The 26,113-nt window shown below is 40.9% G+C and overlaps 1 protein-coding gene across 1 annotated transcript in view; it reads left to right on the forward strand.

Moving 5' to 3' along the window:
* GRHL2 (grainyhead like transcription factor 2) overlaps nt 1–26,113 on the forward strand; it is a 132,995-nt gene that overhangs the window by 54,499 nt on the left and 52,383 nt on the right. The window contains exons 8-9 of the mRNA XM_070748148.1: nt 5,205–5,299; nt 25,903–26,061. Of these exons, the coding sequence (XP_070604249.1) occupies nt 5,205–5,299; nt 25,903–26,061 (254 nt within the window). The remainder of the gene's footprint in view (nt 1–5,204; nt 5,300–25,902; nt 26,062–26,113) is intronic.

Raw genomic sequence — 26,113 nt, forward strand, 5'->3', positions numbered from 1 at the left:
TGCTCAACAATGGAAAATGGATAAAGCACCGGAAGAAACTATAGTACTGTAATTAAAAACATATTGGACTGTGCGGAGATGGACAGGTTGTCCAAAAAATTAGAGGGAAAGGAAGATTCAGATTATTATAAAATATGGGCAAAATTTTACGACTGGTTAAAGGAAAGAGCAGCGAAGAAATAAATAAAAATTCAAGCAAAGCATCACGTCAAATAAAAGAATTAAAGAATTAATACTTTGTGAAAGAAGCAAAATTCTCTGATCGAACACTCAAAAAAAAGTGGGGAAACTTTCGTTTCCCAAATGTTGTATGTATATGTTTTGTGTATGTCTTTTTTGTTATATTTCAAAAAAACAAATAAATTTTATAAAAAAATAAAAAATAAAAATCTTGAGATTCCTATAAATCTATTTTGATGAACGTAAAGGAATCTTAGGGAATAGAATGTGTTACAATCCCAGGATAGATAATAAACCAGCAATCTCTAGACCAGGATTAAGAGATCAAGAATGTGTCATACAGAACATTCATTCCCACCCCCTTCTAGTCAAACTAGATTGGCACAAAACTGCATTTTGGAAAGCTGCCCAGGTGTGTTGAGGTCTACTTCCGTCTTCAACCCATGAACAATTTATTTATTTGTTACAAGCCATTGCATTGGGAGTGATTTCTGATGGTTAGCAATATAAATAAGCCATAAAGGTACAATACTCAGAATATGCACCAATAAAACTGTAAAAACAATAAAAGTGTAACAGTAACAGAACTAAAAATAAAAAGGAAAGAACAGTTACAAGCACCACCCCAAACTAACCACAATAACATTGACTCTTGAGTCCTTTTTTACAGCCTTGTAAACTACAACTGCTCTACCACTTGGGGTTACAGTGATCCCTCGATTTGCGCGTTCTTCGATTAGCGCGAAACGCTGCAACGCGGTTTTTCAAAAAATATTAATTAAAAAAATAAAATATTAAAAAATAAAAAATAAGTCCACGCTAGTTCTCTCTCTCTTTCTCTCTCTGTTGCCGGCATGGTATATGAGAGAGAAAGAGAGAGGCAGAGGTCGGGCGCATTACCGGGAGGTGGAGGCGGCGTGGGGACGCTGGGTGCCGGGGACTCCGAGGAGGGGGTGGACGTCTGTTCCCTGAATGGAGACCGCCGGCCGCTCAATCGGGCCGGCAGGGAACAGAATGGAGCCTTCCGCGGCGGGGCTGGTAAGGGGGGGAGCCGAGGGGGGAGCCGAGCCCAGCCCCGTGGCATTCGCTTTCCTCCCGCCCGCAGCCGACTGATCGTGGGCTCCTTCGCAACCTCGGAGAGCTTCCTGGTTTTCGTGAGCTTTCATGCCCTGGAAGCTCTCCGAGGTTGCGAAGGAGCCCACGATCAGTCTCGGCTGCGGGTGGGAGGAAGGCGAATCCCCCGTGGGCTCCGTTACATCTTCCGCTGCCAGCCAGGCCATGCTGGCGGCAGCGGAACAATCGCTGGCTGTCAACTTTTCTTTTTAAAACTGGGCAGGAGCTGACTTGCCTCCCCAGTGCTAAAAAGAAAAGTTGACAGCCAGCGCTGCGACTGATGGAATGCTGAGCCTCCCGTTCTCCGCCACCTCGCCCCTTCCGGTTTCGGCAACGGAGTCCGGCGCTGGGGCCATGCGGGGCCGCTCATCCAGGGGGGCGTGGACTGGCAAGCGGCAAGCAGCAAGTGATCTGGGGGGAAGACCAAGGGAAGGTTCCTTCAGCCGCCCAACACCTGATCCGCTCCGCAGCGCGGCAGCAGCGAGGAGCCGAAGATGGGGTTTCCCCTTTGCCTTTACCCCATCTTCGGCTCCTCACTGCTTCCACGCTGCGGAGCAGATCAGCTGTTGGGCGGCTGAAGGAATCTTCCCTTGGTCTTCCCCGCCGCCCACACGCAAACTCCACCATCTGCGCATGTGCGGCCATGAAAAAAATGGCGCACATGCGCAGATGGTGGTTTTTACTTCCGCATCCAGTATAACGCGGAAATCGGTTAGCGCGGGAGGTCTTGGAACGTAACCCCCGCGCTAACCGAGAGATCACTGTATTCTTCAAAGTGGGGACCACTCTAGAAAAACAGTGCCTTTAGGCAGGGTGTTGTTACATCTCCCTGATCTGGACCAGCACACAAGACAGTCTAGTTCCACCTGGAGCAAACTGGAAGCCAAGGCAGGTTGTACTTTATAGGTTAAAACCAATATGTTGAATGAAGTCAGAGAAACTACGGAGAGCTACAGCAGTGCCTGCATTCAAGGTCTCCTATGGCTGTAGCTGTTATCACAGCCATGGTGGCACAGTAGTTAGAAATAATAATAATAATAATAATAATAATAATAATAATAATAATAATAATAATAATAAATAATAATAATAATAATTATTATTATTATTATGTCAGTACAACACAGCAAACGAGATCACTATGCTGGATTTCGTATTTCAGCTGTGTATCTAATGAGAGGTATGGCCCAAGTATTTATAGCCTTCATAATGTTGCCACCATTCAGTTTGCTCTTCAAAAATTTTCTGGTCCTCTGGATGTACTCTTTGCTGATCACAGTTTTCACGTGGCCATGCTTGATATTATCCAGTTGCAAGATGCCCAAGTATCTGTAGGCTTCTGGCTGGTGGCACTTGATGGTTTCACCATTTGGCATTTCAATGCCCTCACTTTCAGTGATTTTCCCCTTTTTCAGTGCCACTGTGGCACATTTATCCAGGCCAAACTCCATGCTGATGTCATTGCTGAAGATTCGCACAGTGTTGGTTAGTGACTGTATCTCAGTTTCTGATTTTCCGTACAACTTCAGGTCATCCATATACAGCAGGTGTGAAATTTTTGGTGAATTCCTAGCAGTTGGGTAGCCTAGGTTTGTTTTCTGTAGGATGAGTGACAGCGGGATTATAGCGATGATGAATAGCAATGGGGACAAAGAATCCCTCTGGAAGATGCCCCTTCTGATGTTGACCAGTCCATAGCTTTCATTCCCAACAAAAAGCTCAATCTTCCAATATTTCATCATCTTTTCTATGAATTTCCTAATGTTTTCATTGACTCCAATGACTTCCAATTATTAGTATTAATATTATTAATATTATTATTATTATTATTATTATTATTATTATTATTAATTAGATTTGTATGCCGCCCCTCTCCGAAGACTCGGGGCGGCTCACAACAATAATAATAACAGTAAACAATAAAACAAATCTAATATTAAAAATTATCTAAAAACCCATCATTTAAAAATCATACAACACAAATATACTGTGTTGTATGATTTTTAAACTGTATAATCCCGGGGGAGATGTCTCAATTCCCCCATGCCTGGCAATATAGGTGGGTCTTGAGCAATTTACGAAAGGCAAGGAGGGTGGGGGCAGTTCTGATCTCTGGGGGGAGTTGGTTCCAGATGGCCGGGGCCGCCACAGAGGAGGCTCTTCCCCTGGGGCCCGCCAGACGACAGGCTATTTCGGCTTACTGCCGACTGCCTACAGTTTGGCAGCTCCAGGTTGACTCAGCCTTCTACCCTTCCAAGATTAGTAAAATGAAGACTCAGATTTTGGGAGCAATATGCTGACACCGTAAACTGCTTAGAGAGGGCTGTAGAGCACCGTGAAGCAATATATGAGCCTAAGTGCTATTGCTTGAAATTACTATCACATACATTAGTATCTAGGCTGCTGCATAATGCAAACTGCAAACTTGGAAGGCAGCGCCACATATTAAGCATTGTAGTAGTCAAATTTAGTGTTGATGAGGGTATGTGATATTTTTGCCAAGGTCTCCTACTCCAGGTGGTACCTCTTCTGCTTCTTTTACTCATGCTGTGGTTTTTTTTAATGTTCTCTCTCTTCCACTGGACAATATGCAAGAAATTTTTATCCTTCTACTTATTCACCAATAGTTCAAAGAGAAAGGACTGCTGGCATCTTTGTTACATTTTTCAGTGAAATTTGCAAAAACCATTTAAAGTTAAATTTAGTTGATATCTACTGTTGGTTGGTCCCAGGTCAAAAAAAATCCTCTCTTTTTTGTCTTTCTTAATGGTTGAATTCTGCATACTTTGCAGGACAGCCCTCTCCAATTATTTCTTCTATAATTAACTCCCCCAATAAAATATTGACTAATATAATGCAATCAACCCAAATTTATATCAGCCTGGCATAATTAGGCTAATGTGGGAATCTGGTTCCTATAATCTTTCAAGTATCTTATTACCAATTTTGAAGAATAATTGCAGAAAATGTTGGTGTTGGCAAATTGAGCCACAACTTCAGTACTAAATTGCAAATCAAAAATTATCTATCTATTCATCTGTCTGTCTGTCTGTCTGTCTGTCTGTCTGTCTGTCTGTCTGTCTGTCTAACTGTTGTGTTTGGGCCTGGGCCAGCTGTTGCCCCCACAGATGGGGGAGACGCGGCACACAGTGACTGTGAAAGCCTGGCTGACAGCCAGGATGATGCAGCTGACAGCCAGGAAGATGTAGCCAGCAGTCAGGAAGATGAGGCAGAGAGCCAGGACGAATTGGCAGACAGTTCAGGGGAAGGGGCTGGCACTTCGTCAGACAGTTTATCTTCTCTCAGCTCGTCTGCAGGACAATACATCAATTTACGCAGCCGTAGGGCCTTACAAAGAAGGGGTCGCTTTAAGAAGTAGGAGAAACACACCTGGGCTGGGTATGGTTCCCTTAATGAGGGCTAAACAGCATAAAAAGGGAACGGGGCCAAGGCAAACTGTGGCTGATTATCTGGGTGGTTTGTTCCTGCTCTGAAGTTCCTGCTCGTGGATTGTACTTCAGCATTGGGGGAGTTGAACGCTCTGGGACAAGCTGCTGCTTTTGTGCTGTGAATATTCAGAGACTCTTGGACTATTTCTGCTCTGTGACTTTTGTATGGGTTGGCTTTTCACTGAACTTTGTAGCTGATTGAATTTTGCAACAAATCCTCTTGGTTTCTCCTGAAAGTAAGGACCATTTGCTTTAGTCTTTTTTCTTTACTGTTTAAATACAAGTTTGCTGATTAACTATCCACGTGTGTGTTTGACCTTCTTTTCTGGACCATTAATCATTGCTTGAAGCCGGTCAGGCAGAACACTAACTATCTACAAACACACACACACAAATTGGACTGTAAGGACAAATATCTAAATTTTACATAAGCATCTGTGATCTTTTTATTGTTTGTTACAGCTGATTATAAGGAAAGCTTCAATACCATTGGAAATATTGAAGAAATTGCCTATAATGCTGTTTCATTCACTTGGGATGTTAATGAAGAGGCAAAGGTAAGAGCTGTCAAAAATGTGTATCTTTTGTAGGGGTAACATGCAGAATTGTTTAGCAAACAAAACTTAATGCATTTTGCACTGTTGGGGGGGGGGGAATAAAGCCAATTGTGTACCACCATAAGCTCTTGAGTAGAAGACAGGATACACTATGCATCTACATCCATAAAAAATACAGACATTTTCATAATGGATATTTTGTTGTTCAGATCTTACTAGTCTAAGATTGTCAACCTTTGAGAACTTTTAAATTAGTCTTGTTTAAGTACCAGATGTCAGTGAATCTATTTTGAAAATCTGCATCAGGTACTATAATCTCTTTTATTAGGAACATCAGACCATCTAGCTTGAAATTGTTTACATTGTATATAGATAAATATCATGTCAGAGTTTCAGGAATGCACGGTTGATTAAAGCGTAATAGTTCCATTTGTGCCTAAAACTAAAACATAGTGAACCTACGTAACTTAAAAGCAAATATTATGGCTTAACAAGATGTGTGTGGGGAAAAGCCATGGTGTTCCAATAGTTTCAGCGAATTCTCTTCCCTAATCTTACATGGAGTCCTGCAAGATGAACTTTTGACTTTCTAGATCTCGCATCTCAGACATTAACACTCTTGAAAATGACCAAAGATACTTCACCAGAAGAGCCCTTCACTCCTCCACTCGAAATAGAATACCCTACGAGACTAGACTTTCAATCCTGGGCCTAGAAAGTTTAGAACTAAGACACCTTAAACAAGATCTAAGTATTGCCCACAAGATCATACGCTGCAACATCCTGCCTGTCAGCGACTACTTCAGCTTCAACCACAACAACACAAGAGCACACAACAGATTTAAACTTAATATTAACCTCTCCAAACTTGACTGTAAGAAATATGACTTCAGTAACCGAGTTGTCGAAGTGTGGAACTCATTACCGGACTCCATAGTGTCATCCCCAAACCCCCAACACTTTACCCTTAGATTATCCACGGTTGACTTATCCAGATTCCTAAGAGGTCAGTAAGGGGTGAGTACAAGTGCACTAGAGTGCCTTCCGTCCCCTGTCCTATTGCTCTCCTATATCTCCTATACCTTCCTTCTATTCCTATATCTCTGCTTCTATTCTTTCATTGATATGTTCTATTACTATATCTTCTTTTCTATTATTTCTTAGATATATTTTACTATGAGTATCTCCTCTATAACCTTCATCATGTATTTTACTATGTGTATATAGATATATACCCACTAAAACCCTTATTGTGTATTGGACAATAAATGAATGAATGAATGAATGAATGAATGAATGAATGAATGCAAAGAACAAAGTTGGTACATGCCTCATTTCAAGCAGCATGGATATTTGTCTTTCCCACAGAGAAATAAAACCCACTTACTGTATGTATTCCATTTGTATAAATGATTCACGCAAGAAGCCTGTTTTCCTACACTTGAGATGAACTTGAAATGGGATGAGAGATTGACTTGAAGTGGGTTTTTAATAGTAGATCAGGGCAAATTTAGGGAACGGAATATCATGAATTAATACTTCCCGAACATGGTGTTAAATGTAGTTGGTGTAGGATCGAAAGAATCACCCTTCCTTGACCATGCAATGCTTCTGAACTCTTGCTGAAAAGCATATATCTGACTCAACTTTGTCATAATCTGTAGATAGCTTCAGTGGTATATCTACAAGGGCAGAAGGTCAGCATCTGCAAAATGGCAACTGCTTATGGTGATGTCAGGATCAGAAGCGAAGGAAATCCATTCGTTCCAAAATACATCCATAATGCCTGTCAATTAGCAATTGCACTAGTAATATTTGCAGATGAAGGAACAATGCCTACTGGAATCACGGAGGCAAATATTCCATCACATGGTACAATTGTATAATTTGATAGACATTACAATTAATTAATATTCCTGTTTGCTCCTGCAGCATAACCAACATTGATGGAACGTTTGTAGAATGTGCAATATATCGTAAGAGTTAACTATTACCTATTACTTGTCTTTTCTGCAGGCTAAATATACACACTTCAATCAGTTTTCTTCATAGAAACTTGTCTTCAACTTGTTGTGGCTCTTCTCTGAACATATGCTAGTTTATTATTGCTTTATTTTATCATCATTGCTTATCTCACACATAAATAGCTTAGGGTCCTCATCCTTATGATGCGCTGTTATACTACTGAGTTACATGTGAATCTGACATGATCTGCATCATATCAATCAATCCTATACAGATCAGAATCTTCCACAACCATCTGGAATAAATAATACCTGAGGGAAAATGCTTCCATAGTGACAGAAATGAGTTGATAAATCAGATTATACATATATGCGGTACTACTGTGTCTCCAGACACTTCCTTAATTCTCACTATACAGTGATCCCCCGATTATCGCGAGGGTTCCGTTCCAAGACCCCTCGCAATAATCGATTTTTTGGGATGCAGTGGTGCGGAAGTAAAAACACCATCTGCGCATGCGCGCCCCTTTTTCCATGGCCGCACATGCGCAGATGGTGGAGTTTGCGTGTGGGCGGCGGGGAAGACCCAGGGAAGGTTCCTTCGGCCACCCAACAGCTGATCTGCTCTGCAGCGCGGCAGCAGCGAGGAGCCGAAGATGGGGTTTCCCCGTTGCCCAGGCAACGGGGAAACCCCATCTTCGGCTCCTCGCTGCCGCCGCGCTGCGGAGCAGATCAGCTGTTGGGCGGCCGAAGGAACCTTCCCTGGGTCTTCCCGCCGCCCAGGCAAAGGGGAAACCCCAAGATCGCTTGCCGCTTGCCCGTTCGGCCACCCGCCCGGCCGCTTCGCTTGCCGCTTGTCGCTTGCCCGTCACCCGCCCACCCAGCCGCTCGCTTGCCGCTTGCCGCTTGCCCGTCACCCGCCCACCCAGCCGCTCGCTTGCCGCTTGCCCGTTCACCCGCCCGCCCGGCTGCTCGCTTGCCGCTCGAGAGCAAGAGGGGGAGAGATAGAGAAAGAGAGAGAAGGAAAGAAAGAGATGAGAGAGGGAGGAAGAGAGTGTGAGAGAGGAAGAAGCAAGATAGAGAAAGAGAGAGAAAGAAAGATGAGAAAGGAAGGGAGTGACGTCATCGGGTGGAAAAATCGCGATATAGCCTTTCGCAAAGATCGAGATCGCGAAACTCGGGGGATCACTGTATTCACTGCCCATCTAATTCCTTTTTTGTATCATTATGGTAAAAAATAATTAGGACAATATATTGCAGTGCATTGACCTTTATCTATTTATAGCAATATCTTATGGGTCTTACTAGGATCCCACCCAGTTCATCGGAGAGAAATTGTGTGTCTTGTAGCTATAATCCTGGGGAAGCCGTTTTGTAAATCTCTCTGATAGCTATTTGCCATGTACATGTTATCAGTTGTCCAGGCCTACGTCTTAACATATAATGAAGTATCACTGGTTCTAAAACCACCAGGCCTAACAAACCAAGAACCCAAATAATGGCATCTGGGCAGGTGGGTGGAGCCTCGTGCTCCCTTCGCAACCTGCTCTCCGATGGCCGCCATGAGTGAACAGGGAGCATTTCACCCCTGGATGCAGGGGTGGGCAGCAGGCAAGACGGGGTAGAACATAGTTCCACCGTCAGAAATGAAGATGCGTGCGCAGATCTAGCTGATCGGCAGCTGTCACTTCCTGGATTACTGGTCTCGGCTCAGTTTTCCTTTTTTTTCCTGCCGCTGCTGCTGCGTCTGCGTTCCTTGCTTTTTTCCTCTTTCCTCCTTCCTGGCCTCGGTCAAGCTTCCCTCTCTCCTGCCCGGCTCCCCTCCAGCCTCACATGACTACCTCCCGCCTGAGGTGCAAGCAGAAGGCGTGGGTGGAAGCGGCGCTGGCAGCATTTATGCTTCTGGCAGCACCCGTTCACCTAGCTACCCAGCCTGTGGTGGTGGGGTGACCCAGGAAGGAGAGCACAGGAAATGAGAAGTAAATTGTCACCCACAGCGAGCAGCACTGAGGTTGTAAGTCGAGGACTTAATAGTTAACTTGAACAATGGTGACATTTCAAGCCATTCCCACCTAATCACATGGCCGACAAGCCACTCCTACCCAGTCACATGACCATTAAGACACATCCACAAAATAAGCCACACCCACAGTGTGGAAGTAAAAATTTTGGCTGTCCATTACTGCTGGTAGCTATTTGCCACGTGCATGTTATCATGTCTCCAGGCTTTGGAAAGCAAAAACAAAACTTCTTACACACATTCTCCAAATCCAAAAATATGCTCACTAAACTTAGCAGCTATCCATTCTGAATTGATGCTGTCTATACTTCTTAACATATAGTGTAGTATCACAGGTTCTAAAAACATCAGGCTTAACAAACCAAGAACAATGTAAGGAGTCACTTCTGAATAGTTAGATTAGGCCTCCTCAAATGGGGCCCATGGGTTGGGATTAAGTCTAGACTTCCAAACCGACACTGCCATAGCTCCACTAGCCACCAAACAGCTGGCTGATGTACCATCAATTCTTTTGCAGTCCACAATAATTTCTAATTTACCAGTGCTTTTTATTCTCCAAGTTATTCAGGGCTGCTTTAGATTACTTTTATTTATTTATTCGATTTTTATGCAGCCCTTCTCCTTAGACTCAGGGCGGCTTACAACATGTTAGCAATAGCACTTTTTACAGAGCCAGCCTATTGCCCCCACAATCCGGGTCCTCATTTTACCCACCTCGGAAGGATGGAAGGCTGAGTTAATCTTGAGTCGGTGGTGAGATTTGAACCGCTGACCTACAGATCTACAGCTTCAGTGGCCTGCAGTACAGCACTCTTACCTTTTGCGCCACCCTGGTTCTAAAGGGATACGTGCATCATGTTATGAATCTGTACATTACATAATTGATAAGGAGCGTTTATCGGTACTTGAGTACAAAATATAAAAAAGTGGGACAGCAGAAGTCCCATAAATTCATGAGAAGATGGTGCTGACAAAAAAAAGATAATTTTTCTCATTCCCTTCTAATGACTTTTTTTTTTTTTGCTATCTTGTCAATTAGTATAACTGCCGTGTAATATCAGGATGTAAATATCTGGTGTTACCAGACAAATATGCATCATATATAATCTTGGTGGGAAATACTTTTGGAAGGGTTTCTGATCTTTTCAAAATTTCAGGACTTTGTTAAGCCAAAGCTCCTGAAAAGAAACAGATTCAGGAAGCAACTGTTGACATAGAGTTCCCATGTTAATCTTCTATGATAAGATTCAGATTAAATGCGTATTGAAACTGATTAGCTCACTAATATATGTAATTGTTCTTCAGATCTTTAGGTGTTGTAGATTTTCCTAATCTAGTTTAATTATGTATGTCAATGAGAAAGAGATGTATACAGGGTTGTTGGAGAGCTGGCCGCGAAGGGAGTGCGAGACTCCCCCCACCCTCCTGGACACCGCCATTTGGGTTCTTTTAGCATCTGCGTATGCACAGAATGCTTTGCGCATGCGCAGAGGATAAAAGAACCCAAATAGCAGCGTCTGCACATGGGGGGCGGAGCTTACAGACAGGACCGAACCGGAAGCCTTTCACCCTTGGATATATATTTCATTTTCCTAGAATAATCTTAATACAACAATTGTAACAATACATTTTCTGTTAATGATTGATGTTTTTAAAATCTGGATTAAAACTGGACACTATATTTAAACACAACCATCAAAATATTTATTGGAGAATGCACTTCTTTTAAAACACATTTAAAATAAAATGTTTTCCCTAATACACCATGACGTCTTTAAGAAAGGCAGTGTACACACATGATTGAACAGGTGCGTGATCGGTTTTTGCAGCAAATTGAATTTTTATGTAGTCGCTTGGGTGTGGTGCAGGGTTTCAGGAGCTTCTTAAATGAAATGTAAACATTTGTTGTAGACCTCGGTATTGAGCTGAAACAAAGGCGTTGAATTTGTTTGGAATTTATAAGGGGGAAAAAAGCTATAAAAATTGTGCTAACTCTGCATAAAGAACTTGTATTTATTTAATGCTCTACTCTAGCCTGAGTTGAGTATTCTGAAGTAACTATATAACATAAAAACAAATAAAATATACAGTTAGTACTTGAATTTGTTTCACGGTTAATATGTTTCTAATAGGAACATGGAATTCTCTTAAACTGGATATTTGTTCTCTTTCCTATAAATAGAATTCTTATTTTTAAACCAGAAGGTTATTAAGATTAATAACTAGCTATCTTATACTAGACAAGTCTTCAGAGTTTGTGGACATTATTGAGATGGATCAGGTCAGGAAACAAACTCGGTAATTTTGATATTGGCTATAATAATGGAATAATCAAAACCTGACAGTGTTTTCTTTCCTTTCCTATTATATCTCAGGAAATAGAGGCCTGGGGGAGGTCATGAGAAGCTAACTTGCATTAGTTCACTGGCATGAATTGTGGTATTTCTCTCTTGCGCCTTTTATTATTCCCTGTGGCTATCAATTGCTTTGCAGGATCTTGTACTTCTGCATCTGTTTGGCTAAAACTAGATAATTGAATAAACCATGAGCTGGATGACTGTATTCAGCAGAACGAGAAAATATATAGCTAGAGATATAACAAGCAGGAAGAGGGAGATTGTGATCCCACTATATAGAGTGCTGGTGAGACCACATTTGGAATAGTGTGTCCAGTTCTGGAGACCTCACCTACAAAAAGAGATTGACAAAATTGAACGGGTCCAAAGACGGGCTACAAGAATGGTGGAAGGTCTTAAGCATAAAACGTATCAGGAAAGACTTCATGAATTCAATCTGTATAGTCTGGAGGGCAGAAGGAAAAGGGGAGACATGATCGAAAAATTTAAATATGTTAAAGGGTTAAATAAGGTCCTGGACGGAAGTGTTTTTAGTAGGAAAGTGAACACAAGAACAAGGGGACACAATCTGAGGTTAGTTGGGGGAAAGATCAAAAGCAATGTGAGAAAATATTATTTTACTGAAAGAGTAGTAGATCCTTGGAACAAACTTACAGCAGACGTGGTTGGTAAATCCACAGTAACTGAATTTAAACATGCCTGGGATAAACATATATCCCTCCTAAGATCAAATACAGGAAATAGTATAAGGGCAGACTAGATGGACCATGAGGTCTTTTTCTGCCGTCAGTCTTCTATGTTTCTATATTTGATTCTAAGATTGTTCAGTTTATCTAAGATCTGTTATCTTCATCCAAATATTTGTTTCCTGTATTGTGTCCTTAAAAGAGACTTCTCCCAATCGCAACCAGGGAGTGGTTCCTCCTGCCTTTGACAATCCCTTGAGAAGGGGACTTCTTGGTTCATGGCATACCAATGAGACAACCTCTTCCTCTCTGGAAATATACAGTTTGTCTCCATACATTGACATGTTTTGTCCTGCTATACATTCAGACAATTTTATAGCAATATGACCCAAAGAAAAATGTATCTTTGACTTATAACCACATTTGGGATCAACTGTGTTTGTTACTAAGCAAGGTGTTTGTTAAGCGACTAGCGCCAATTTTGTAAACTTTTCCCCATGTTGTTAAGCAAAACACTCAAGTTGTTAAATGAATCACGTGGTCGTTTAATGAATCTGACTTCCCCTCCATTGACCTTGTTTGTTGGGAGACCCCCTGGGAAGATATGCAAATGTCAATCATGTGACCCTCGGATACTGTAACTGTCATAAATACATGCTATTTGTCACGCACTCAAATTTTGATCATTTGACCACAGGGATGCTGCAGAGACCATTAGAACCAATCATAAGTCACCTTTTTCAGTGCCGTCATAACTCCAAACAGTCATTGAAGAAATGATCCTAAGTTGAAGACTACCTGTGCCTAAATCAAGGGCTTGTTGCACTATTACTATTAGTAGTTTATGTAGGTTTTACTTTTATTTTACTCACTGCTTTGGAATATTTTAAATTAAAACTTCCTTCCTGTGAAACAAGTTTTGATTATATGGTTTCTTTGCTGTTCAAGTATAATTTTAAGGAGAGTTCTGGGCAGGTCTTCATAAAACTTTATTAGAGCACGCATGAGAAGCTGCTAGGAAATGTTATGCAGGCGTGGCACAGATAAATTTCTTGATTCAGTTCCAATCAAACTCCAGTTAAACACAGTGGTTTTAAACCTTTCTAATGCTGTGACCCCTTAATACAGTTTCTTATGTTGTGGTGACCCCAAACCATAAGTCTAGCACCAATTCTCCCAACAGAGCTTTAAGTTGATTGGCAAGAAGGTCAGAGGGACATCCTAACACCATGGGAAATTTGTCTTTTCCCATGGTCTTAGCTTAGGCGACCCCTGTGAAACAGTCTTTCAACCCCTAAAGTTTTCCGGACCCCCAGGTTGAGAACCACTGACTTAAAGGTTTGTTTGTTTGTTTGTTTGTTTGTTCGTTTGTTTGTTTATTAGATTTGTATGCCGCCCATCTCCGAAGACTCTGAAATCTTTTAGATTAAAAGAACAATACTACACAATCATACCATACTGAAATCTTACTAGTCAGAAGGGGGTGCATTAGTCTCCCCATGTCTGGCGACATAAATGGGTCTTCAGAGTCTTGCAGAAGGCAAGGAGTGTGGGGGCAGTTTGACTCTCTGGGGGAAGGTGATTCCAGAGGGCCAGGGCCGCCACAGAGAAGGCTCTTCCCCTGGGTCCCGACAGACGACATTGTTTAGTCGACGGGACCTGGAGAAATACTAGTCACTAAGCTGGTACATACTTAATGGTTATTGCATATCATCTTCAAGCCCATCTCCATGCTCTTCTATGGGTTGCTGGATGGACTGTGCTACTACTCTTTTCTGCCCAATCTGCTCCAGGCCAAAAGCTTACTGTGCATCAGATGCGTGCATTTTGATTCTAACCCTACAGACTGCCAAGAGCAGTTGCCAAATTGTAATTCTTACTGTAACAGGAGGAGAGAGTTATGAAATGCATGCCTGGAGATTAGTCATCATACTTATGCGTTGTTTCAATTGAATTGAAACTTCTGTAGTTTCCCCCGCCCCCCACTTCTGGCCCACCTTTACTCCATCCTGGTGTACTTGTTTGGTAAGATAATATGCTTTTGTGATCTCTATTGCTTTTCCTTCAAATTTCTGTCCTTCCGTAGCATCCATATAGCATATGGTACTGTAACTCTATTCTATATAGTCTGGAGGACAGAAGGGATTAAATAAGGTTAAAGGATTAAATAAGGTTCAGGAGGAGGGAAGTGTTTTTAATAGGAAAGTGAACACAAGAACAAGGGGGCACATCTGAGGTTAGTTGGGGGAAAGATCAGAAGCAACGTGAGAAAATATTATTTTACTGAAAGAGTAGTAGATGCTTGGAACAAACTTCCAGCAGACGTAGTTGGTAAATCCACAGTAACTGAATTTAAACATGCCTGGGATAAACATAGATCCATCCTAAGATAAAATACAGGAAATAGTATAAGGGCAGACTAGATGGGCCATGAGTCTTTTTCTGCCGTCAATCTTCTATGTTTCTTTCTTGAGCTCCTTGTTGCTGGAGTAAAAAAAAACCACCCTAAATGATACCAAGGTGTTGATGAAAGATTATTTATCTTCCAGATAATTGATGATGGATTTTCAGAAGCAACTGCCACTGCACCCAAACCACAAAGCTAAACAAAAATTAAAAACAGACCAGGGGAATTGAGTAATGCTGATTTCACATGCTTGAAAATTGCCTTGCCATAATTAAATATAAATCTTCCCAGTGTGAGTTCAGAAAGGAGGGTAATTGGATGGTGTATTGAGCATGAAATCTTTCCAAAAACCATTGGTTCCCTCCCTCCATTTTTTTCTATTCCACTTTCCTCTCTCTATGCGCTATAAGGAAGAACATGACATTAATACTGATATGAAACGCACACATCACAAATGTGCCTCTCTTGATTGTTTATGAGACTTGATATACAGAAGAGGAATAGAAACATAGAAGATTGATGGCAGAAAAAAACCCTCATGGTCCCTCTAGTCTGCCCTTGTACTATTTCCTGTATTTTATCTTAGGATGGATATATGTTTATCCCAGGCATGTTTAAATTCAGTTACTGTGGATTTACCAACCCCGTCTGCTGGAAGTCTGTTCCAAGCATCTACTACTCTTTCAGTAAAATAATATTTACTTACGTTGCTTCTGATCTTTCCCCCAACTCACCTCAGATTGTGTCCCTTTGTTCTTATGTTCACTTTCCTATTAAAAACACTTCCCGCCTGAACTTTATTTAACCCTTTAACATATTTAAATGTTTCAATCATGTCCCCCCTTTCCCTTCTGTCCTCCTGACTCTACAGATTGAGTTCATGAAATCTTTCCTGATAAGTTTTATGCTTAAGACCTTCCACCATTCTTGTAGCCTGTGTTTGGGCCCGTATTTGGAATATTCTACCTTTCTGAATGATACACACAATAGATTCAAACTCAATGTAAACTGTTCGAAACTTGACTGCAGAAAATACGACTTCAGCAACAGAGTGATCAATACATGGAATGCACTACCTGACTCTGTGGTTTTTTCCCCAAACCCCAAAAGCCTTAACCTTAGACTGTCCACAGTCGACCTCACTCCATTCCTAAGAGGTCCATAAAGGGACATGCATAAATGAACCACTATGCCCAGTGTTAAATATGCATTGAAGCAACGTAAATAAGTTGAATGTGGATTGAGCATTCTGATTGGTTGAAACAATGACAGTTGAGTTTAGGCGGGAAAGTAAAAGTATATAAGGAGCGCTCTGACACTGTTTCAGTCAGTCGCGTTCTGAGCTGAAGTCACTTTCCAAAAAGAGCTTTCTCCTGCTGAGCCAAATAAAGAATTTAAAAGAACCGACTGCCTCAGTTTTCTTCACCCAGAGATGGGCAGCAGGCAGGACGGGCTGGAACACAGTTCCATCAGTGGAAATGTATTTATTTATTTATTGGATTTGTATGCCGCCCCTCTCCGAGGACTCGGGGCAGCTCACAACATAAATGAAGATGTGTGCCCAGCTCCAGCTGACCATCCCACCCTCCTGCCCTCCTCCTCAGAAAGCAGCAGGGAGACCAACACTGGCAGCAGTTGCAGTGGGGGGGCATTTCCTCCCCACTTCCTCCCCACTCTTTTCTCAACAGCTGATTGGCACCCATTCGCCCAGCTACCCAGCCTGAGGCAGGCGGTGATCCGGGAAGGAGATCGCAGGAAACCCAAAGCAAATTGTGACCCCAGAGAGTGACACTGGTGAGGTTGTAAGTCGAGGACTTAACAGTTCAATTGAACAATGATGATCGTTCAAGCCACTCCCACCTGGTCACATGGCCAGCAAGCCACTCCTACTCAATCACATGACAATCAAGCCACACCCACAAAATGAGCCACATCCGCAGTGTTACTGTCCATTACTGATTATGCCTACTGTTTCTATCTTACTGTCCTATTGTCCTAATTTACCTGGACCTACTTTGCTAATGTTTATGTTTATACCAATACTTGCTATCTTGTACATGTTTGACAAACAAACAAATAAATAATCTGTAAAACATATATTGCATCATCCCTCTTCTTCCTTTCAGCTCTGCCAGTATAATTTATTACAACTGAATTTATTTCTTTAATTCAATCTTCCCAGCTTATATAACCTCCAAAGGTCTTGTGTACAGTAAATCAGTTTTGCACTGTATTTTTTTAATGTCAGGAATCAACAAGGCACTTGTTAGAACAAATCCACTTTGTGATGTACAGACATGGTGATACCTCTAAGCTAGATTTGACGATAGAAAGGCAATAAAATGTACGTTTTTAAACGTTTGAGTCCCATTAAAGGAGGGAACTGGAGTCATATTTTCTCTATTCTCCCTTCCCCCCACCTCGAGATACTTTGAAAATATTGGTGAAAAACCTGAACTTCAAAAGCATGTTATGTCCTATTTTCTGGAGGTGTTCCACTGACTACATTTCTGCTAACAAAGATAGATAGAATAGATAAATGAAATTCTTTATTGGCAAAGTATGATTGGACACACAAGGAATTTGTCTTTGGTGCATATGCTCTCAGTGTACATAAAATAGAAACATAGAAACATAGAAGTCTGACGGCAGAAAAAGACGTCATGGTCCATCTATTCTGCCCTTATACTATTTCCTGTATTTTATCTTAGGATGGATATATGTTTATCCCAGGCATGTTTAAATTCAGTTACTGTGGATTTATCTACCACGTCTGCTGGAAGTTTGTTCCAAGGATCTACTACTCTTTCAGTAAAATAATATTTTCTCATGTTGCTTCTGATCTTTCCCCCAACTAACTTCAGATTGTGTCCCCTTGTTCTTGTGTTCACTTTCCTATTAAAAACACTTCCCTCCTGAACCTTATTTAACCCTTTAATGTATTTAAATGTTTCGATCATGTTCCCCCTTTTCCTTCCGTCCTCCAGACTATACAGATTGAGTTCATTAAGTCTTTCCTGATACGTTTTATGCTTAAGACCTTCCACCATTCTTGTAGCCCGTCTTTGGACGCGTTCAATTTTGTCAATCTCTTTTTGTAGGTGAGGTCTCCAGAACTGAACACAGTATTCCAAATGTGGTCTCACCAGCGCTCTATATAGCGGGATCAAATTAAAAAAAAGATTATCATAGGGGTCGAATAAGCAATGAGGAAACAATATTAATAAAAATCTTAAGGATACAAGCAAAAGTTACAGTCATATAGTCATAAGTTGGAGGAAATAGGTGATAGGAATGATGAGAAAAAACTAGTAGTAATAGTAGTGCAGGCTTAGTAAATAGTTTGACAGTGTTGAGGGAATTATTTGTTTAGCAGAGTGATGGCATTCGGGAAAAAACTGTTCTTATGTCTAGTTGTGTTCGTGTGCAGTGTTCTGTAGCAACGTTTTGAGGGTAGGAGTTGAAACAGTTTATGTCCAGGATGCGAGGGGTCAGTAAATAAATATTTTCACTGCCCTCTTTTCGACTCAGTATACAGCTCCTCACTAAAAGGGAGGTTGGCAGCAATTGTTTTTTCTACAGTTCTGATTATATTCATAGTCATATATGCAGTTCTGATTATAAGTGTTGTGGTTGGCTCTGGCCCAGCTCCTGCCCCAAGGAATGTGGAGGTGGATATGGGGGAAACATCCACATGTCACAGGCCTGTTTTGCTCCCGATAGAATCTCCCGACGAAGTCTCCTCTGACGAAGGAAGCGTGAGTGGCAGGGAAGAGGGGAGTTTGGCAGACAGCCCAGGAGGAGAGCAATCATCCTTTTCATCCCTGGATTCTGGACAAGAACTTATGATGGAACACGCATGTGTAGAGTGATGCATAGGAGAGAACAACTGAAGGATTATTACAGGAAATAAGTGAGGCCACCTGTGGTTGGGTGGGGCTGCTGTAATTAGTGCTACAGATAAAAAGAGCAGCGTGCTGATTTAGCCTCGTGGAAGTTTATCTGATTCATAGTTCATCAAGATCGTGGTTTATTGTTTCCCTGTTCAAGACTGTGTGTGGAATTTCTGGACTTTTGGAATTGGACTCAATTTCCCAGTTACTGGGTGAGAAATCAGATTGCATTTAACCTGTGCCTTGTGTGTACCATAAAATCCCTTTGACATTTAAAAAGGGAGTTTTTTCTGCTTTTCTGTTGATAAAGACTTTCGGTTTTCCTTCTATCGTGTGGTGTGTGTCTTTTTGGACTAATTATCCTGTACTGTAATTACAGGCGGTTGGGACACGCCGGCAGAACAGTAAGGTAATATTGTTCTGCATTGCATCCATTGTCAGAGATGCAAAATGAAACGTATCAACAGTTATCAGTAGACAGACAATAGTGCTGTCGAAGATATCAAGGATGGGGGCAATAGAACAACACTACCAACTCCTTTCATACATTTTTCTAAATTCTGTGTGCTGAAGGTGCCTGAAGGAGTTTATATTAAGACAGGGAACGTTGCTTGTTGCTTAAGCTGCATCTGTCATGTTTTCCCCAACAACTTTCATAGCAGTTAAAGTTCAACCGTGTAGTTCGTAAGCACAGTCCTGAGATACCATCAAGAATAGAAAAGCCGCTGTGCTTTTAGTTCGGACAAGTAAACAAGCTAAACTGACTTCACCCTAAATTACTGGGCAGTACTATCTACCTGGTGATCAGATAAACTGCTGCTAAATTCTCTATGCAAAGCCTTTTCACCCTGTAGTCTATTAACCCAACTCCCTTTCCCTTCAGTCTTCTTTTTTCTGAATGAATTCAACAACAGTGAAGAGTGTCCATGAAAATGTTGCATGAATTGGCTGTATTATCTACGCATTATCAATACTGGTATCAGGATTAAACTCCATGGAAACCTGAAAGCTGCCTAATGCATCACAACAGGCCAGCGATGGATAATGTTTGATAGCCCAGAGCTGTGTTTAACATTTCTGGAAAGACTAATGGGAATATTGTCTGAACAGGTCCCAGCAGTTAGTCAATCATGATTGATCTCAAAATGTAAGGGTCACCCTTGATTACTATTTTAATAGCCCTGTTGGCCAGTCTGGAAAATTGAAAAATATTTCTGAAGGAGGAAGTAGAAAATGACTTTTGTATTTTTGCCAAGAAAATTTACATCGATACATCTATAAAGTAATCAGAAATTGAGATTTATTTGATGGAGTATGTACCTACAGTCGCAAATTAAAAGACAAGATTGCATTAAGAGTAGGAACAGGATTTTTTCTAGATATTTGGTGAGAAATAATTTGGTTTTTAAATTACGTTAAGTCTACCTTAATTTTTATGAATTTGTTTGCCTTCAAATGCATTTTTTAGTTTTTCAGAAGAAGCCCAAAGAAAGTATTATAGACCACATATTTTACTAGGGCTATAAATTATCCCCAGAATTAAGCCATGGTTTGTTTAACAATGTGTTCAGTAAACTCTGAATAGCTTGGTTTATACAATGTGCTGTATTGTAAGTAATGAGTTCAAACCCAGAGTAGTTTTATCAACCAATTTTATTTATTTTAGACAATACTTAGCTAAATGTACAATGATTTTAAGAAGGATTCTTCATAGAATTCTTTATTGGCCAGGTGTGATTGGACACACAATTTGTCCAATTTGGTGCATATGCTTTCAGTGTACATTTGTCTTTGGTGCATATGCTCTCAGTGTACATAAAAGAAAAAGATACATTTGTCAAGAATCATGAGGTACAACACTTAATTATTGTCATAGGAATCAATTAAGCAATTAGGAAATAATCAATATTAATAAAAATCTTAAGGATACAAGCAACATGTTATAGTCATAAGTGGGAGGAAATGGGTGTTAGGAATGATGAGAAAAAACTAGTAGTAATACTGTAGTAGTGAAGACCTAGTAAATAGTTTGACAGTGTTGAAGGAATTATTTGTTTAGCAGAGTGATGGGGTTTGGGAAAAAACTGTTCTTGTGTCTAGTTGTCTTGGTGTGCAGTGCTCTGTAGCGACGTTTTGTGGGTAGGAGTTGAAATAGTTTATGTTCAGGATGCAAGGGGTCAGTAAATATTTTCACTGCCCTCTTTTTGACTTGTGCAGTATACAGGTCCTCAGTGGAAGGCAGCAATTGTTTTTTCTGCAGTTCTGAAGTCTGTGTCATTCATTATATATTGCTCCAAAGAATAAAGGGAACACTCAAATAAACACATCCTTGATCTGAATGGATGAAATATTCTCATTGAATATTTCATTTGCACAACTACAGTGTTCCCTCGATTTTCGCGGATTCAAACTTCGCGAATAGCCTATACCACGGTTTTTCAAAAAAATATTAATAAAAAAATACTTTGCGGGTTTTTTTCTATACCACAGTTTTTCCCGCCTGATGATGTCATACGTCATCGCCAAACTAATAATTTTTGCAAATCAATAACAAAAAAATAATAAATAATTATGTTTATAAATATCAGGATCACTAAGTGTCATATTCAATGGTGAGTATCAGTAACAATGGTGAATAAATTGTTGTTAAGGGAATGGGAAATGGTAATTTAGGGGTTTAAAGTGTTAAGGGATGGCTTGTGATACTGTCCATAGCCAAAAATGGTGTATTTACTTCCCCATCTCTACTTCGCGGAAATTCGACTTTTGTGGGCGGTCTCGGAACGCATCCCCCACAAAAACCGAGGGAACACTGTATTCTATTTGCACAACAGCATGTGAAATTGACTGTCAACCAGCGTTGCTTCCTAAGTGGACAGTTTGATTTCACAGAGGTTTGATTTATTTGAAGTTATATTCTGTTTTTTAAGTGTCCCCTTTATTTTTTTTGAGCAGTGGATTTAACCAGTATATTTTGCCTGGAATTCCCTTACTATATGTGCCTGTGCTAATAATGAATGACTTGGTTGATATTTCGGTCCTACCTAAAGATGCCAAGATTAGACCTGAAATCATTTTTCACGCAATGATGCATCCAACGGGAACATATAACCTTTTCCCTCTGAGAAACTCATTACGGAAGTCATAGCGAAAGTCAATATTCTCAGAGTATCATCATTTCCCAAGATTAGATTATATCAGCCAGAAGAAGCAGAATCTTTTTTGTAACAATACGATTCTGGGATAATCTGCTTGAGGACTCATATCATGTCATGGAGGTCTAACAGCATTTATTAAAATTTGTAAAATTCATCTTTTACTGTTAAGGAATCTTCTGCTGTTTCATGTATGTGTGTGTGTGTGTGTGTGTGTGTGTGTGTGTGTGTGTGTGTGTGTGTGTATGTGTTCTCCCCCATCCAGGCAGTAGCCCATCCCTGATTATCTACTATATAAAGTGTATGTACACGCATGCATGCATAGCTCTTCTAAAATTATACACATTCAAACTCATAAGATTATGAGATGATGAGCTGGGGTGACGCAGCAGGTAAAGTGCTGTACTGCAAGCCACTGACGCTGACTGCTAGATCTGCAGGTCAGCGGTTCAAATCTCATTGGGTGGGGGCAATATGCTGGCTCTATTAAAAAGTGCTATTGCTGACATGTTGTAAGCCGCCTTGAGTCTAAGGAGAAGGGCAGCATAAAAATCAGATAGATAGATAGATAGATAGATAGATAGATAGATAGATAGATAGATAGATAGATAGATAGATAGATAGATAGATAGAAAGATAGATAGATAGAAAGATAGATAGAAAGATAGATAGATAGATAGATAGATAGATAGATAGAAAGATAGATAGATAGATAGATAGATAGAAAGATAGATAGAAAGATAGAGAGATAGATAGAGAGATAGATAGATAGAAAGATAGATAGATAGAAAGAAAGAAAGATAGATAGATAGATAGATAGATAGATAGATAGATAGATAGATAGATAGATAGATAGATAGATAGATTTACTGCAATAGGAAAATCATACCCAGAGCCCAGAAGGGGAAAAAAAATCAAAATATTGCTACCGGTACTGTGTACCTGACCATACCTGTAGGAGCCCATCACTGTATATGTGTGTGTGTGTGTGTGTGTGTGTGTGTGTGTGTGTGTGTGTATGTATGTATGTATCAGGGGTGAAATGCTCCTGGTTTGGACAAGTTCAGGCAGACCAGTACTGATGGCCACCCCGTAGTTCACAGAATCGCCAGCGATAACTGACTGGCCATGCCCCCGAACCGGTCCACTGCTCGCTGCTCGCAAGAGAGACAAAGAAGGAAAGAGGTGCTGGAGCCAGGGACAACTTCTTAACGCATTACCAGCTGGTGTCGTCCAAGCTCTGCAAGTGCTTCCTGCCCAAACCCAAGTTCATGGTGATGGCGTGGGAGCTGCACACCCCGGAGAGCCTTCCTTATGCGTCCTGATGCCAGCTGGCAGTGGTGTGCTGCATTGATCTAAATCAATCTCTCTCTCTCGTGTGTGTGTGTTTGTACCTGGTACAGCTGGGATCGGGGTTCCGGTAGCAAAAATTGAGATGCCCGTATGAGATTTGGCTTCTGCGTATGCAGAGCAAGCGAAATTATTATTATTATTATTATTATTATTATTATTATTATTATTATTAATTGGATTTGTATGCCGCCCCTCTCCGGAGACTCGGGGTGGCTAACAGCAATAATAAGACAGTGTACAATAATAATCCAATACTAAAAATGATTAAAAACCCATTAATATAAAAACCAAACATACATACAGACATACCATGCATAAAATTGTAAAGGCCTTGGGGCGTCTCAATTCCCCCATGCCTGATGGCAGAGGTGGGTTTTATGTAGCTTATGAAAGGCAAGGAGGGTGGGGGCAATTCTAATCTCTGGGGGGAGTTGGTTCCAGAGGGCCGGGGCCGCCACAGAGAAGGCTCTTCCCCTGAGTCCCATTTTTGCACATGAGATTTTGCCAATTTGGGTTTTTTTTGCTCCTACACTCTGCCATTTCACGTGGAGCTTCATCTCATCATTTAGGTTTAGGAATTCAAAACATTTTACAGTAAGTGTGAAGGTATAATACATGCACAGAGCACTATGGGAATGGTTATTAAGAGAATGGAAAAGGTTTATGTAGCATAAAAGTGTGGGGGAGGGTTTATAAAGCCTTAAAATATTGTATAAATACTTAAATAAATATAAGGTCCCTACTTAGCGGATTTTCGTTTTTCGCGGGTGATCCTGGAACATAAAACCCATGATAAATGAGGGATCCCAGTACTGTATTTGCTTTGTGTCACAGAAAGATTGCAAACTGCTGACCTAGACATAGATTCATGTGCTAATGGGGCATTAGTAAACCACATTTTTTTAAAAAAATATTTAAACTTTTATTGTTAAAAGAAAAAAGGATAATTCAGATAGTTGTTTTTACAGATCCAGTACAGTTTCATTTTACACATTTAATAAAACAAGAGAAAATTAGCCCCAGAAATATTTGTATATTTTCTAATGCAATGTTGAACAATTCCAAATCTTGTAATAATAAAACCTGTGACTCCGAGCAGCTTAAATTGGCCTGAAACCTCTAATTACTATTCAAGCCCTGCAAGGGAATGAATATTGTTTATTCAGTTGGTTTTAAAACCTCAAGTACAGTTGACAATTTTGTAGGGCAGCAGGCACCATCAGCAGGTCGATGGTAGTGACTGTTTTTGCAGTTTTGTTCCCCTTGGGGAACAATGAGTTTCCAGAAACTATTGTGAAAGTCAGAGGAAAAGCATTTCATATATTGATTTCTCAGGCTGAGACTTCCACTACTGTTATTTTATTGATTCCAACGCTGCACTTGTCTAGCAGGTATTTTAACTGAGCTGAACAAACCATTTTGCCAGAATTAGTTTAAAAGAACTGTAAATGAAGTAATGATTAAGTGAAGCAACTTACACTGATGCCTGTCTTTACGGAAGAACATTTCTCAAGGAGAGCTCCAGACGCAACTTTAAATAAGTGGTACCTCATCTTACGAACGCCTCTTCTAACAAACTTTTCAAGATACGAACCCGGTGTTTAAGATTTTTTTGCCTCTTCTTCCGAACTATTTTCACCTTACGAACCCAAGCAGCTGCTGCTGGAATGAAGGGGTTTCGGTTTTTTCCGTTTTTTGAAGAAAGAAAAGGGAGGGGCTGCTTGGAGTAGGAAACATTTTGCAGAGAACAACGTGCTTGCAAAGGAACTGAAAGGGTGTCTTTTTAAGAAAGAAAAGGGAGGAGGGAGGGGCAGCTTGGGGGAGGAAAAATTTTGCAGAGAACAACGTGCTTGCAAAGGAACTGAAAGGGTGTCTTTTTAAGAAAGAAAAGGGACGAGGGAGAGGCAGCTTGGGGGAGGAAAATTTTTGCAGAGAACAGCGTGCTTGCAAAGGAACTGAAACAGTGTCTTTTGAAGAAAGAAAAGGGAGGGGTGCCCCCCTTGCCTTTCTTCCTTCCCACTCACCCTTTAGCCTAGCCTTGCTTCTTCCAACCACCCCCTTTAGCTGCTCCTCCCTGCCCTCTGTTCGCCTCCCTTCTAAAGTTTGGGATTTTCCAGAAGGATTTGCATGCATTATTTGCTTTTACATTGATTCCTATGGGAAACATTGTTTCATCTTACGAACTTTTCACCTTACGAATCTCCTCTTGGAACCAATTAAGTTCATATGATGAGGTACCACTGTATTGTTATGTTATTGTTATTTATTAGATTTGTATGCCGCCCCTCTCCGTAGACTTGAGGCGGCTCACAACACAATAAAACAGTTCATGGCAAATCTAATAATTTACAATTTAAAATATTTTTTAAAAACCCATTATTAAGCAGACATACATACAAACATACCATACATAAATTATATAGGCCCGGGGGAAATATCTCAGTTCCCCCATGCCTGACGGCAAAGGTGGGTTTTGAGGAGTTTACGAAAGGCAAGGAGGGTAGGGGCAGTTCTAATCTCTGGGGGGAGCTGGTTCCAGAGAGTCGGGGCCTCCACAGAGAAAGCTCTTCCTCTGGGGCCCGCCAACTGGCATTGTTTAGTTGATGGGACCCGGAGAAGGCCCACTCTGTGGGACCTAATCGGTCGCTGGGATTCGTGCAGCAGAAGGCGGTCTCGGAGATATTCTGGTCCGATTTTAAATATTAAATAGAGCTTTCAGGTTATTCTATATGGAAAAGTATATCTCTGTAAACTTCTGTTTTTTTCAGATATTCATCACTGTGAATTGTCTAAGCACAGACTTCTCTTCTCAAAAAGGGGTCAAGGGTCTTCCTTTGATGATTCAGATCGACACATACAGTTATAATAATCGCAGCAATAAACCCATCCATCGCGCCTTCTGCCAAATCAAAGTTTTTTGTGACAAGGTAAGATAATTTTTTAAATTATGACATAACTGGGAGAGAAAACCTTTTTTTC

Source organism: Erythrolamprus reginae, chromosome 3 (genome assembly GCF_031021105.1).
Source record: "Erythrolamprus reginae isolate rEryReg1 chromosome 3, rEryReg1.hap1, whole genome shotgun sequence".
Classification (NCBI taxonomy): domain Eukaryota; kingdom Metazoa; phylum Chordata; class Lepidosauria; order Squamata; family Dipsadidae; genus Erythrolamprus; species Erythrolamprus reginae.